General features: G+C 38.6%; 1 protein-coding gene across 1 annotated transcript; it reads left to right on the top strand.

Annotated features, from left to right (window-relative positions):
* The first annotated feature begins 3848 nt into the window (after positions 1 to 3848).
* On the top strand, positions 3849 to 13567 carry LOC141405004 (odorant receptor 46a-like). The gene is made up of 3 exons (XM_073988913.1): positions 3849 to 4777; positions 13052 to 13321; positions 13389 to 13567. The coding sequence occupies exons 1-3, from the start codon at positions 3929 to 3931 to the stop codon at positions 13440 to 13442; spliced, it is 1173 nt and encodes a 390-aa protein (XP_073845014.1). The 5' UTR covers positions 3849 to 3928; the 3' UTR covers positions 13443 to 13567.
* Positions 13568 to 16604: the final 3037 nt, after the last annotated feature.

Genomic DNA, 16604 nt, shown 5'->3' with positions numbered 1-16604 from the left:
AGTATCAGTCAGCTGCACAGTGGAAAAAATGCAGATCTAGCATGCAGAAAATAAAAGTCGATGTTTTATTGTATGTATGTTTATCCATAATTATGATGAGAACAGCTTTAGATTGACAATTTTACTTCATTTATTGATATATTTGGCCGATTTGTATTACTTATATATTTTTTTGATATAATTTCCATAGGGCGGTACCTCCCGATTTATGTCATTTTGATGATTTTAGCCACATTATCCAACTAAAACTGCTGATATTTGGTATTTAGTCTTCCTTGGGGGTATGACATATTCCGACAGAGAATTGTCGGTACAGGTCCACTTTTTGATATAGCCCCCATAGGAAGGTACCACTTGATTTTGGTAATTTTGAAGATTTTAGCCGCATTATCCAATTGAAATGGCTGAAATTTGGCATTTAGTCTTCGTTGGGAGTATAAAATATTCCAACAGCGAGTTGTCGGTACAGGTCCACTTTTCTATATAGCCACCATAGGAAGGTACCGCCCGATTTCGGTAATTTTGAAATGGCTGAAATTTGGCATTTTGTCTTTGTTGGGGTATTAAATATTCCGACAGAGAATTGTCGGTACAGGTCCACTTTTTGATATAGCCCCCTTAGAATGACACCGCCCGATTTTCGGTATTTTTAAATTTTCACCCACATCATCCAAACGAAATGGATGAAATCTGATTTAAATATACATAATTTATGGTGGAGGGTGTAATAAGATTACAAAATCATCCCATTCGGCACTTTTTGGTAATAAAAAACTTGTATTTAACAGTTTGTTTAGAGACGCATCACTGCATTAATTTTCCTACTTCCACCCGTATCGTTGGAAAAGTAGGACGGACTTTTTCAAGCATTCTTACAGGTTTGCATATTTTTCCATCGCGTTTCACTAATATTCGCTGACCATACTGGCGCTGTATAGCTTACCAAAGATCGAGCTATCGCATTATACATATGTGATCATCAAGGTTTTTTATCTGCTCAGCAAGTGCTGCCGGCTGGGTCTAGAGGACCTTGTTCCTATATCTCATATCGCATATAGCTGTGGCTTCAGCGGACGACGGAAAATATTATTGAACTCGGAATTCTGCTACCATCGACCATGTCATTCAACTCAGTGCAATGGTCAAGGAAGGTACACGATGCAAAGATCGTACAATCATCCGCATACGTTACGATCTCAATCAATCAATCAGGAGGAGGTAGAATACAGTAGAGGTTAACAGTTCCGGAACTTGGGGAACTCTCTGCTTCACTGTAAGTGGCTTGGATTTTTTTTTCCTGAATTCCACGTATGACTGGCGTCCACATATATAATTGATTATCCAACGTTTCAAATCTGGCCGCAGGGTAGTCTGCTCGATATCCTCAAACAGCGTTGAGGCTTTTGATAAGTCAAGCGCCACCATCACTTACCTATCTCACGACTTGCTCTGGTTGAGTCCTCGACTAATATGTGTGAATATGGCGTGTAGTGCTGGTGTCTTGCTGTTTAAGGAACCCACGCTGATGATCGGCAACTGGATAGCAGTTTCTGTCGCTGTGGACAAGGGCATAATCGGTATGTATGATTCACCTTTGCTGACATCATTGTCTGGCTTTAATAGCGGGGCCACTCTGCCCATTTTCCACTCTTCAGGAACGACGTGGTTTGCTTGAGAGGTTGAGAACTTTGGTGAGATAGTCGACTCCCGGCTCGTGCGGCTGGTTCAGCATTACCATGGAGATTCCGTCAGGACCCTATTCTTTGTATGATTTCGCGTTCCTGATGACATTTGCAACATTATCCATTGTAAAATGTGTTGGTTCCTCCTCGGCAGGAAGAGATCTAATGCGACGTAGTACTCTTCTCTGCGCAGTGTCAGCAGGGGTGCTCGACAAACCGTCGATTAAAATAACTTGCGCCTCTCTTCGGATCAGTCAGTGTAACGTCGCCACGCATGACTGAGCTCCTATCTTCCTTCTTCCCACGGATGGAGATGGCTAAACCGTTGCCAACAATTCACTTATTTCGACTCCAATGTACTCGTAGTCACTTGCTTCGCTTATGCTCACCGACCAACCAACCAACTTCCGCTCCTTAACGCACTCATTTGGTAATCCCGACGCATCTGCTGGGAACATACGATCAGCAGGTATATGGCGAGCGTCTGCAGTGATGATATCTCGGAAAGTTATTTCTGCTACCCGCACATCAGAAGGTTTGGGCAGATATCTGAAGCGGTGAACTCTCTTAAGCTAGGCCAATTAGCTTTCCAATGCTTAGTGAAAGTGCGGTGTTCAGAAGTGAAAAAGTCGGGTGTTCTGCTCATGGAGACAATTAAAGGGATAAGGTCTGATCCAAAAGAAACGACGGCTTGTCAGGTGGAGTCATTTGTCTGAACAGGTGACTCGATGGTTATGTCAAGCCAACCATGGACCACAACTAAGTTGAGCTTTAAAGTCCCCCAATACCATAGGTTATGACCTTCCAAATGCCCCTCGATCTACTTACACGGTGCTCTTGAAACAACTTTAAATGGAAGGTCCTTACAACAGGGAAGTTTTTGCGGATTCTGAAACTACAATGTTTATAGATGAGAAAAATCAAAAAACAAAAAAATTGCCGGAGCGCTTTTTAAATAAATCGCGATTAAAGTTGGCACTTTTAAGAGTTTTTTAGGTTTTCATGATTTTTTTTACAAACCGCGAGTCTTATCGAAATGGGACAAAATAAAATGTTGTAGCTATGAAAATTCTCTACAAGATTTTCCTTTATGGTATTTTCGTAGACTTTACCATTTTTGAGATATAGAAGTTCAAATTGTGACAATATCGTGTCCTTATAAAACACTGTTAGGACTGCAATTTTCCAACTTAAAGTTATATATCTGAAAAATGGTACAACCTAGGAAAAAATTACGAAAGTCAATCTTGTAGAGAATTTTTACAGCTATAAGACTTTCTCTAGTGCCATATCGATAAGAAACTTAAACTAAAAACCCCCATAAATGTGACCTGAACTTCTATATCTCAAAAATGATCAAACCTACGAGAATACCACAAAGGTCAATCTTGTAGAGAATTTTCATGGCTACAACATTTCCTTTTGTTATATTTCGATACAACTTGCAGTTTCCAAACAAAATCATGAAAACCTAAAAAACCCTTAAACATGTCAACTTGAATCGCGATTTATTTAAAAAGCGCTCCGGCGATTTTTTTTTTTTTTTTTGATTTTTCTCATCTATGAACATTGTAATTTCAGAATCCGCAAAAACTTTCCAGGTGTAAGCACATTCTATTTAAAGTTGCTTCAAGAGTACCGTGCTTATGAAAAGGGCCGTCTTCTTTATCTTCTGTTACCTTGCGTTGTCAGAATATGGTTAATTTTTTTGTGTTGCATTGTGTAGTTGGTTGTGTAAATTAACTAATATAAAATGTCGCATTAGGATTACATTAACTTTACTAACATTTCGTTTGCTAATTGATAAATAATTGTGCCCATTACTATAATCAGCTAATGGAAACAATTTTTAAGATATTAGCAATATTTTAGAGTGGCCATTTGAGTGAAGTTTTTGTGCCTAAGAAACATCGAACATGAGATAAGGTGAAATTTATTTCATATCTAAGATCCAGGTTCAATGTAAAGATCCGTCTTGCGAACAGATATTTGGTCTTAATAGATTTTGGTCTCGATAGATTTGGTCTTAAGTAGAAGCTTCCATCTCGTCAAACTGAACTGCAACTAACGTGAAGATATCACTTTTTTACAATATGGGAACCCTATTTGAATCGCAAGTAAATTCAAACATTTCCATATAAATACCATAACTGTAACATGATTTTTAAATACTCCTAAGATATCTTCACCAATAGCGAACAAGGTCGAAAATAAACCAACAAATATTTCCCCAACAACGAAAAAACATGAATTCCCGTGAACATCGTGAACTATTGGAAACATTTTATAAAAAACAATCTTATGTTTTTCGGCTGTTAGCCTTGTGGAAATTACCGGATACCGCATCAGAACGTTATCGTTCTCTACATCGTATCTACTTCTATTACATTCTCTTCTTTTGGGTTCTGTCCTTCGATGCTAGCTGTTTAATTCAATTCATACGAAATATTGCCGATTTGAATGAAGTGATTAAAGTGTTCTTCATTTTTGCCACCTCGCTGGCGGTGTTTGCAAAATTTTCAACAATTAAATTGAAAAATCATCTTTATGCGGAGTTAATTGAAACTATTCACGATCCCCAATATCGTCCGACTAATAGCAGAGAAGTAAGGCTATTTCGTCAAGCCCACCGTCTGTGTCGTTCTGTGCGTAATTTTTATTTGGTCATCTCATTGTGTGCCCTAAATGTTGTCATGTTGACTCAATACATATTCGATAATTCCGAATTGCCGCTGTCGCTATACAATCCCATCAGTATTGATACCAAACTTCGTTATGGTCTAATGTATTTGTATCAATATATTGCCGTGTCGATTTGTTGTTATATGAATATTGCCTTCGATTCGATATCAGCATCGTTTATGATCCATGCCAAGGGTCAATTGGATATACTGTGCGATCGTTTGGAACATTTGGGTATGGATCAGGAGTTTAGTGATGATGAAATTACGGAGCAGTTGAAGAACTGCATCAAATACTATGGCGACATAATTCATATTGTACGAATAGCAGAGAATCTAATAAGTTTTCCAATCTCAATACAAATTGCGTGTTCGGTACTGGTATTGGTGGCAAATTTCTATGCAATGTCTTTTGTAAGTATGTAAAATTACTGGTTTTTGAACATTTTCAATGTGTTGTATACAGATGTGAATGTAGAGAATGGTGTCCATGGTGACGTATGGAGAATGAAAATACAACACAAATATTGTTAATACGCCACCATCCCCCTTTTTGTACTACATCAAAGACAAAAGAGCAAAGAAGCATTAGCAACTAGAGATGTGTCATTCTAGTTCAATTGAACGACCTAGTTCACCATTTAGTTCAATGGACACCTGTCGCGTTTGCGTATACGAAATCTCACACGTTCACGTTACCCATACTTTTGATACCCTATATATTTCCCCCCGATTTCAGGTATTTGGCGCACCACCCACGCAAAATCTGTCCAATTTTGATGAAATTTTAAATGTGTGACGGAATTTGTTCTATACAAAAGTTTACCAAATTATATTGAAATCGGTTCAGATTTGGATATATCTCCCATCAGGGACCTACGCAGGATTTCATTTGGGGGGGATGACAGCTTGACCAGAAATCATAAAGCTGTTTCAATGGTTGATTTTATATGAAATATTGACACCAAATTTATGAATTCAACAAGGAGAGTTCACTATATTTGAGATACAAGTTTGAAATTTGGTACATAGTCCTCATACAAATATCCGCCTGGTGATCGGCACGGGCCACATTTATTGTCCAATCGATGAAAACAGTTTACCAGTTCTTTGTAGTGGCTTAACAAGTAATCCTACAAAAAATTTTGAAAATCGAGTCAGATTCTAATATTAGCTATCTATATAAACGGTCCATGGAAACTTTGAGACCCCAGTGGCACGTGTTAACATATTCCGATTGTGCTCACACTTTGGCATAAACAAATCCGACGTCGATTTTTTCCCTTTGAGTTAAAACCAGTCTAACCAGCATTTTCCTACCACATTCACTCTTATCTAGCCGAAGGCTAGACAGCGGAATCCTATGCAAATGCATATATGGTTAGGATGGTCGTAGGGAAAATCTGATTAGACAGAAACTCGTTTTATCACAAAATAATAGCATATTTTTACATATTTGCATAAAATGAGCATATGCAAACCCATATGCAAGGAGTTGTAGCTTGAATATTCCACAGAAATGGCTGAAATTTGGTATTAAGTCTTCGTTGGGTGTATGAAAACTTTCACCAGAAATTTGTTCGCATAGGTCCGTGTCTTCATATATCTCCCACAGAACAGTAATTCCCGATTTCCGATATTTTGTAGGTTGTGACCTCAATGACTGAAATTTGGCATTTTATCTTCGTTGTAGGTATAAAACTTTCCACCTGAAATTTGTCGGTATAGGTCCACGTCTTCATATAGCCCCCATAGAACGGTACCTCCGGATTTCTGGTATTTTGAACGTTGTGCCCTCAATATCCCTCCGAAATTGCTGAAATTTGGTATTAGGCCTTCCTTGGGGGTAAAAAACTTTCCACTTAAAATTTATCGGTTTAGGTTCAGGCCTTCATATAGCCCCCATAGAACGATTCCTCCCGATTTTCGGTGTTTTGAAGGTTGTGGGTGTGGTTATACATTTCCCTATTTTTTTAACTTCCCTGAAGAGAATTTTAAACAGAAAAATTGTACACACAAACATTTTTGTACCTTTTATCGAAATATTTGTTGCATAAGAAAATATGTAAAATGCATAAATTTTGCATATGCATGAGTGCTTTCATGAACCAATGGACTTAGTTGTGTCGAGAAGGCTGTTGGGGTGGCGTAGGGCACGAAAGATACCAAGGAACGGTACTGACCGGCTTTAACATGGTAAATCCACGGATTTATCTTGGTGCCTCTCTCATCTCAAGTGGACACTGCCTCCCCGTGGTGTCACCTGGGGTAGCTGCCTTAAACACCCGTTAAAGGTAGTGAGCTGAAATATACCGCGCGTTCACCCATAAGAACGTTAAAAACTTAGGTTTGGGCGACGGGTTAGTAACCCTCCCCTAGAAAAAGCAGCCTACTATGAAAAACAAAAGACAAGAAAAGCAAATCCCTCTAAAGTTGACGACCCCTGCAAATATTTTAAGGTCCATTATCTGCGAATCTGCGTCTGGAATTTTCTCACTCTTTATATATAAGGTGCAGTTTACGCATTGGCAGATGTACTATGAAGTGGAAAAAACGTCACAAACGTCAACACCTGAAGGTGACGCACTGTATTATAGCTGCCATGACACAAAGCACGAGTTTGATTGCAGATTTATAGTTGGTCGGATGTTATAACATCTGGTATCCAGCTTCACCCCAGTGAATGAAAGACTTGCTTCAATGCGGCTAAAAGCAAACTTCTTCAATATAAGCCTTATCTACGCTCATGCCCCAACCGAAGACAAGGACGAACATACCAAATATATATTCTATGAGCGCTTAGAAGAAATAGATGACCGTTGTCCTACCCATGACGTTAAAATCGTTCTAGGTGATTTTAATGCCAAAATTGTAGAGGAGAATATCTTTGGCCCAACAGTCGGAAAATTCAGTCTCCATAGTGAAACATCGAACAATGGAATGAGGCTGATAGACTTCGCAGCGGCAAAAACATGGTAGTTAGCAGTACCAGATTTAAGCATCTCGCACCTGGCTGTCGCCAGATCAAAGAACAAGAAATCAAATTGATATCTTTCTGATAGATGGAAGACATTCATCGAGTGTGTTGGATGTACGATCGTTCCTGCAGCAAAAGTGCGTACCAGATTAAACGTGGCAAATAAAGTACGAACAGATACAACACGGAAGTTGGACATAGGGTGTCCAAAACCGAAACCGGTTAACCGGTTACCCGGTTGTTCGTTAAAAACCGAAACCGGTTTTCATCAAAATCGTCATTTTCGGTTAACCGAAAAACCGGTTATTTGTGTCGGTTAACCGGGTTTTTAAAAACAGCAATATTTTCAATATTTCATTACAGTATTACTCTTGAAAGTAAAATAAACTCAACTAACAAAAATACAGCAAATTTCTAGATGCCAAATGTGTTTAAAACTGAAAAGTATTTTGTATAAAATGGTTTTAAAGTAGCTTTCGGCAGGTTTTTTTGTTGCATACTTCAGGGAGCTTTAATGGTGTGAGTGGAGAGAAGCTCTATCTGAGGGCACGAGTATTCCTTTTTGACGCACAGTGTCCTAAAACTAAATAATATTCAGAAAGTAATGTTGTACATACAATTTAATACGAATATTTAGTCCAATATTTTCATTATTCAAAGAACGATTTTCTGATGACGTCTATGATAATTAGGCAAAACCTGCACATATAATCGAAATAAAAAATTCCCTACAACAGATTCTTCTTTAGACCAAAAATATGAATTTTTAAAGAAAAATCATCTATTTATCAAGAAGTTGCTTTATAAGAAGTTTGACTGTAATTAACACGATCTTTAGTCGAATGGCAGGTTATAAATAAAATGTAATGATAATAAAATGTATGTTTGACTCAGACATTTCACAATAATATGAAGCTTACAAAGGAAAACGACGTAAATTGTAAATTTAGTTCTTTTGGTACATAATTTTATATTAGTAACAGTTTATACTATTCTTGAAGAACAATTTCAGTCTTAATATTGCTGTTCCAATTTTAAGGTTGAATATAAGATATCATAGATTTGATGAGATAATTATATAACAAAGTCGTTATACTTAATTTGCCCCTTTCCGAAAATTGTTAATCAAATCTTTATAACCAATTTCATAGTTATTCAAAAAACCGGTTTAAACCAGTTAACCGGTTTTTGAAAATATCAAAAATTTCGGTTAACCGAAAACAGTTTTTCGCTAAGCTGCAATCACAACAGATAGCCAGAGCACTCAACTGGCCCAATTGTTTATCAAAGCACTTCTCGTCCCGATAACATATCAGCACAATGGAAAAATATTGCCCACTTCATGCAAACAGCCGCAAAATCAGTACTTGGATATCAGAGACCTCCACCAAGGAATCCATGGTATGACCAGGAGTGTCATGCTGCTACCGAAGAAAAAATGTGGCATATAGGGCTACTTTACAATTAGTAGCAGCGCGTAGCGCACGAGAGCGGTATCGGGAGAAAAGGAGAAAGGAGAAACGTCTTTTCCGCAGGAAAAGGTTAGGTTAAGTTGAAAAGAGTAGGCCTGTTGTGCGCTCTAATTTCGGAAGCCTAAAGGAGGATAAATTTTGTTTTGTTTAATTTATTAGAAAATAAATTTTGTCAGTTTAGGACAGCGTCGCCCATAACATTTCCATCAATACTACAGCATATGTGTATGCATTGGTGAAAAAACAACAACCACATGATATTCATCGTTTGTTTATTTACACGTACACTGTACGTGAGAGAAGCAAATGCAAAAACAACTCAGTGGGCGCCCTCAATATACTTCTTTGCAAAGACAGCGCGTCTCTGGTTTAGGAATGCTGTACCATTGACGTAATCTCTTAAGTTTTTGAACTCGCTTGCACTAATTTGCCTGAGTTTTTCTATTATATTATTTCCCAGAAGTTGATTTCTTAGCGTAGCGAAGGCTGGGCAATGACAGTGGTAGTGTTCCAACGTTTCGTCGTCTTCTCCGCATGCTCTGCATTCGCTGCTTCCTGCACAACCAATTTTGTGCAGGTGCACTTGTAGCCCTAGGTGTCTCGTAAGGATGCCTGTCAGTCTACTAATGCCTTTCTTACTCATTTAAAGTAGTTCCTTTGTTTTATCCTCGTCTGGGTTCCTCCAAAGGATTTTTGTGTTTTTTCCTCTCTCTCTTCTGTGTTCCAGAGGGATATATGGAAATTTTATGCCCATGCCTAGACGCGCCGCTTTAAAATTATTCTAGAATCAGAATGAAGTCTGAAAATTCTACCAAAGAGTGAAACATCGAACTGATGGCTTTGGTGCAGGCACATCCTCCTGTACACAGAAAAAATTGTAGCCATTTGATAAAGAAATTCAAAGATTCAACCAAAAATTTAGCGATTTTCCGGCAATAATAAAAAATTGTCATATTGACAAAATTCGATAAAATTTTTTGATCATAAAGTAAAAATACATGTTGATAAAATAAAATTGTAATATTGATTAAAATATTTATCGATATTTTTATATTTTGAACTGATAACACATTTCACATATTGACAAAAATATTTATCAAAATATTCCACATTTTGCTTGATAAAAACAAAATATTTTCTTGATTAAAAAAATTGTTGAATGCATTTTTTCCAATCAATAAAAAAATATTCATATTTACAATCATTTTATTGTTTTTTTTTTTATAAACCCAAAAGCTACAAAAAAAGATACATACACACATTTATAAATGGTCGTGGTTATTTATTTAATTGAAATGCGAAGTACAAAAGCAACACCAGACGCATAGGTACATAAAAAATAACAGATGAAAGAAAGAAAAACGGAATGGAATAATTAATAACAGAAGTACATAATTATTTAGTGCCACACATTAATTTTAATATAAGAAAACAAATAAATTACTTTTAAATATAAAATACAGGGAACATCATTGAACGTTGTGAAATAAAACACATTCTTCTGCCACATTGAAAATCATCAGCGGAAAATGGGTATCTGTAATGTGAAAAATAGTACATCCATATATATTTCAAATATATAAAATGTTTTGATGTTATTACCAATATCACATGCGGTTGCTTCTTTGTCCAATAAAATATTCTTATTATCCTTTTTCATATTCGTGAATTCAATTATAAAATGTATTGGGCATTTAATTTACTTGAAAGGCACCTTTACTTTAAGAAAACACACAAACATTGATTTATTTCTGCACTACCGATCCACACAGAACGACTGACTGCTTTAAAGAGACTGCCAAAAATACCAAACTGACGGTTAAAAAATGTTATCTGCCTTTCTTAACCACAAACAGAACAAAACATGAGAACTCGTACCGTTTTTTTTTTTTTCTTTTCCTCTTCGTTTGTTAGTTTCATACAAATCAGCAACAAAAAACAGTAACAAACTTACATACAAGCCTTCACCCGAGCACAAATAAATAAACAAGCCAAATGCCACACAAACGCTCCATCCCTTCATGCCGCAAAAATTCCATGACCATGCTTTGAAATATACATAGCAACGATACTCACATCTCAAGAAAAAAAAAACAGCACATTGTTGTAGCGCTCTCTTTATGCCCTAATATTGTTGTTTCTCTCGCCCTTGAAAGCGAGAACATGCGACAAACGTTGAAAACCATTTTAACTACAGAAATTTATTAATAACCATAAACTAATTTCAATAAATTATTTGTTTGAAATCGTTTATTGATAGCTTTCTAGTAACATTTTCATGTTTGATAAACATTTCCCCTATATATTCGTAATATTTTATCGCCATTCGACAAAAATATGGTGATAAAGCTTTTAATCAAAATTTTCAGGGTGGCTTTTTTTCTGTGTAGCAAGGTAATTTGGTAACTGATACAGATAGTGTTTTAAGTTTATGGAAAGAGCACTTTTCCAAACTGTTTGTATCCAATAGTACCGAAGACGACGAAGAACCATAGATCCAATCCTAGAAGATGGTATTGAATGTTTACCACCCGGCTAAGATGAGGTAAAGACAGCAATAAACCGGCTGAAGAATAATAAGGCAGCAGGAGCCAATGGCATACCAGCCGAGCTGTTCAAAACCGGAGGCACACGCTGATAAGGTGTATGCGTCATCTAGTTAGCACCATTTAGCAGGAAGAACGCATACTTGATTGATTGGAACCTGAGCATCCTGTGTCCCCTCCACAAAAATGGAGATAAGACTGTATGTTCTAACTATAGGGGTCTTCTTCCTATTGCCTACAAGATAGTGTTGAAGATATTGTGCGAACGACTAAAGCCTAGTATCAACAACCTGGCAAGCCCACCATTGACCAGATATTTACCCTGCGACAAATCCTAGAGAAGACCCAGGAGACCTTTTTGTCGATTATAAGGCAGCCTTCGACAGCCCCCTACACCCAAAGGTATTCCAAGCCATGTTTGAATTTGGTAACCCCGCAAAGCTCATTCGGCTTTGTAAAATGACTTTAATTGACACTCGATCCTAGGAAAGAACCTCTCCGAACAGTTTTACACCAAAAGAGGTTTCAGACAAGGAGGCAGCCTTTCGTGAGATCTCTGCAACATACTGCTGGAAAAGGTCATACGAGAGGCAAACGTTAAAAGAAATGGCACAATCTACACCAATAGCCACAGGTTACTTGCTTATGCTGACAATATATACATCATACGACGATCAGTAAAAGAAGTAACTAACACCGAAGGAGAATCTGCTAAAGTGGCTCTGGCGGTAAACGCGCAATGCGTCCATAGAGCTCGGACCAACTGTTGAAGTTGGTTCCTATACTTTTGAGCTAGTAAAAGACTTCGTCTACCTTGGCACCGCCGTAAACACAACAAACAACATCAGTTGTGAAATAAAAAGAAGAATTATATTGGCTAACAAGTGCTACTTTGGCTTAAGTAAGCAGTTTAAAAGCAAAGCCACATCTCGTCAAACAAAAGTTACACTTTACAAAACACTGATACTACCCGTGCTGATGTATGGCTTCGAAGCATGGGTACTTGCACAAGCAAACAAGACAGTGCTTGGTGTGTTTGAGAGAAAAATTCTTCCAAAGATCTACGGACCAATCCGCGTTGATGGTGAATATCGACGTCGTATGAACCACGAGCTGTAGCTGCTATACAACGACATCAGTATAGATAAACGTATCGAGATACAACGATTGCGTTGGCTAGACCATATCATAACAATGACCGATGATGAACCCACATGGCGGTACACGCAGAACTGGCAGGCCAAGGAATCGATGGAGCAAACAAGTGGAAGAAGAAATGAAAAGGCGCGGTATCCCAGAGAGCGAAGCAACAAAAAGAGAGAGTTGGAGATCTTTTCTTAGTTCGGCGTATAGAACAAATGTTCTGTAATGGGCCAGCTAAGTAAGTATGTTAGAAAATCCATCCACTAGAACGGCGGAAACGGCTACTGCAAAAACAGAAACATGTGTTTGAATATATCGCGGATTTAATTGCGTTTTCGTTTCAATTAAGAAACTGACACATCACTCGCGTTTTTGCGAAAAAAAAGCAGTTTAAAAAATATAGTGACATGGGATCTGTATCCGATTTATCCCAAAAATAACCATCTTCAAAATGGTACCTCATCTGCAACTCTTTTGAGTTTTAATTCAAATCCATATTTTTGTCGGCAAGTTCATATTCCAACTGGTTAATAATTTCTTTTTTCTGTAGCTTTCCGATCCTGGAGACTATGCCAACTTTATAAAATTCCTCATCTATCAGCTGTGCATGCTATCGCAAATTTATATTCTCTGCTATTTTCCCAGTGAGGTAACGTCGAAGAGTGAAGAAATACCCTACTATTTGTATTGTTCGAATTGGGTCAATTGGAATCGAATGAATCGTAAATTAACCTTGCTGATGATGACACGTTTCGATATTCCGATACGCATTAAATCGATTAATCCCACTTATACATTTAATTTGGCCGCCTTTACTTCGGTAAGTTTAAGATGAAAATTAGGATGGTATCATAAATTATATATTATATTTTTTCCTCTTTTTGCAGATTGTAAACTCTTCATACAGTTACTTTGCCTTGCTTAAGAGAATCAATAGCTAAATGAAAGAATTGTGGCGAAAAATTACAATAAATTATTTTGAATATTGAAGTAGAAAATAATAATAGGTGTATGTATAATCTTTAAACTCTTAAATAAAGTAAAATTTTTGTGTGGCAAAAAAAAATTAAATTATAAATGAGTTTTATCGACGGCATAATTACTATATTTTTCGGAATCACGCCCACATCTAACAATATTTTGACCTAATAATTTGAATTCATTCTTTTCAATATGTTTACTATCGAATTCCATACATAAAATCGGTGAAGAGAAGAAATTTGGATTTTGGCCACAAAGTTGGCATCGATATTGCTAACCGTATCGGGCTACAACGGTTACATTGACTATGTCATGATTTCAGAATGAAAGATCACAATATTTGCATCGTTTCCGTATTCTTTTGGTCCGTGTCGGGAAGGAAGAAACCCCAGGGCCAATTCATAAGTGCTCAGTTTGTCACATCCACATCATACACACTCAAACCTCTGTGAGATGCAATAGATGTCGGGAGTGGGTGCATCTCAGGGGTTGTTCTGGACCCGTCAATGCAAGGGACTTCGACAGGTACTACGTTGCTGCGTGAACACAACCCCCAGTGAGTCGTCATCAGATTACGCGACTCCCCCACTGTTCTCCCAACAGCAGCCGCAAACGCCAGTCGTTGTTGTTCCAATCCCTGAAAATGCATCCTTTTTGCAATTTAATTGCAATTGACTCCGAGGTAAGATCAAGGAATCATGAGTCGGAAGAATATCATGGTAGCGGCTGTGCAAGATACCAAGCCATACATGGAATGTCTGGGGGTAACAGTCAGTTGTGAAACAGCTGTACTCCAGATTAAAAGTACAACATTAGCACGCTTTTGGAAGGTCATAATCGTCTGGTCTTGGTAGACTTTAATGCTCATCATTAGTTTTGGGATTCGATCCACGGAAACGACCAGAATGGTATAGTGCAGGATTGCCGGAGAGTGTCACAGTTCGCCAAACATAAGCAACGTATCACCTGGTCTGACAAATGACGTTTCTATTGGATCAGACAATCTTCCCATGATTGTCTCCATCAGCGGACCGCCCAATTTCCTCACCTCTGAACACCGCACATTCGTCAATCATAAGAAAGCTGATTGGCCGTGTTTCAAAGAGTTCAGCCAACCCTACTAATGTTTAAGTATCAGAAAGGTCGTTCCGAGCCATCATCACTGCTGTAGCCTCTCGCCATATACCTGCTGGTCGAATACCGGTTGTGAGACCAAACTTCCCAGCAGAGGCGACGGAACTAGCAAATGTGCGTGATGAGCTTCGTCGTGGCAACCGCAGTGAACCCAGAGACAGAGAGCTGGCACTGGAAGTTAGCAGGTTAGTCGGTGAGAAGATTTGCAACATAGTAGCGGGAATAAGTGAATTGCGGGCAACGGTTAAGACACTCTCGAACCCTGGAAAAAAAGATAGATAGGATAGATAGGACCTCAGACATGTTTGGCGACGTTACGCTGGCTGATTCTAACAAATGCGCAAGTTCTTGCAATCAGCTTGTGGAGCACCCCGGGAGTGACAGGGCACGTTTGGCGACCTTATGCTGACTTCTTCGGAGAAATGCGCAAGTTATTTCAATCGACAGTTTGTAGAGCACCCCGGGAGTACTACGTTGCATCAGATTTCATCCTGCCGAGGATGAACCACCTCAATGTACAATGGATGATGTTGTGAATGTTGTCAGAAACTCTAAATCATCCAAAGCGTTGGTTCCTTCTGGAATCTCCACGGTAATTCCGGGAGTCGAGTATATCACTAAAGATTTCAACCTATCAATAGCCACCCACATCGTTTCCAAAATTTGGAAAGTGGGCAGGGTGGTCCGCTAGTAAAGCCAGGCAAGGATGCCAGCAAAGATGAACCGTACAGACCGATTTCCCTTTTGTCGCCCGTAGCAAAGGCAATTGAGACTTTAGTCCTCCCCACGGGTTTGAAATAAACATCCAGTTGCCGATCATCAGCATGGGTTCTATGAGCAGCGCAGCAAGACAACAGTGCTGCACGCCATCTCCACACATATTAGTCAAGGACTCAACCAGTGCATGCCATGTAATAGGACAGTGATGGTGGCGCTTGACTTATCAAAAGCCTTCGATACTGTCAAAGACACCACGCTGATTGAGGACATCGAGCAGACTATCCTCCAGCCAAGACGCCAGTCGTATGTGGAATTCAGGAACAAGGAGTCCAAGCCCCATAGAGTGAAAAAAGGAGTTCCCCAAGGTGAGGTAATATCTCCGGAACTGTTTAACCTCTACCTCTCCTGTATTTCACCCTCTTCAGGTGGCATTAAGATCGTAAAGTATGCGAATCATTGTAAGATGTCAGGTACTTTTCCGGATGTGATTTGTGAAACACTGAACTGCTATTTGACTGATCTTAGCACCATTTTCCACTCTAGGAATATGCAAATATCCGCCACTAAATCTACAGCCCCTCCGTTCGCCACATGGACAGGCGAGGTAAGAACTGAGTTGAATGTCATGGTCGATGGTAGCAAAATTCCGACCACAAACTACACCAACATTTTAGTGGTCACATCATCACATGTGGCCCGTATTTATACGCCTTTTTAGCGGGTTCATCATCGCTCATTCTTATGATATGGCATAGCCAAGTCAATCGTTGTATCTCGATACGTTTATCTATACTGATGTCGTTGTATATCAGATACAGCTCGTGGTTTATACGACGTCGATATTCACCATCAACGCAGATTGGTCCGTAGATCTTTCGAAGAATTTTTCTCTCAAACACACCAAGCATTGCCGTGTCCGCTTGTGCAAGTACCCATGCTTCGGAGCCATACATCAGAACGGGTAGTATCAGTGTTTTGTAATGTAATACTTTTGTTTGACGAGATGTGGCTTTGTTATTAAACTGTTTACTTAAGCCAAAATAGCATCTGTTAGCCAATATAATTCTGCCATGGTAGACGAAGTCTTTTACTACCATATAGGAGCCAACTTCAACAGTTGGTCCGAACTTATTGCGCTTCAACACCATCAACTTGGTCTTCTCACTGTTTACCGTCAGACTAGCAGATTCTCCTTCGGTGTCAGTTACTTCGTTTATTAATCGTCCTATGATGTCTATATCGTCAGCATAAGCAAGTAACATGTGGCT

This window comes from Musca autumnalis, unplaced genomic scaffold (genome assembly GCF_047663935.1).
Source record: "Musca autumnalis isolate F117 unplaced genomic scaffold, ASM4766393v1 scaffold_5, whole genome shotgun sequence".
Taxonomy (NCBI): Eukaryota; Metazoa; Arthropoda; class Insecta; order Diptera; family Muscidae; genus Musca; species Musca autumnalis.
The sequence above is the reverse complement of the archived record's forward strand: the minus strand, read 5'-3'. Positions and strand labels throughout refer to the sequence as shown.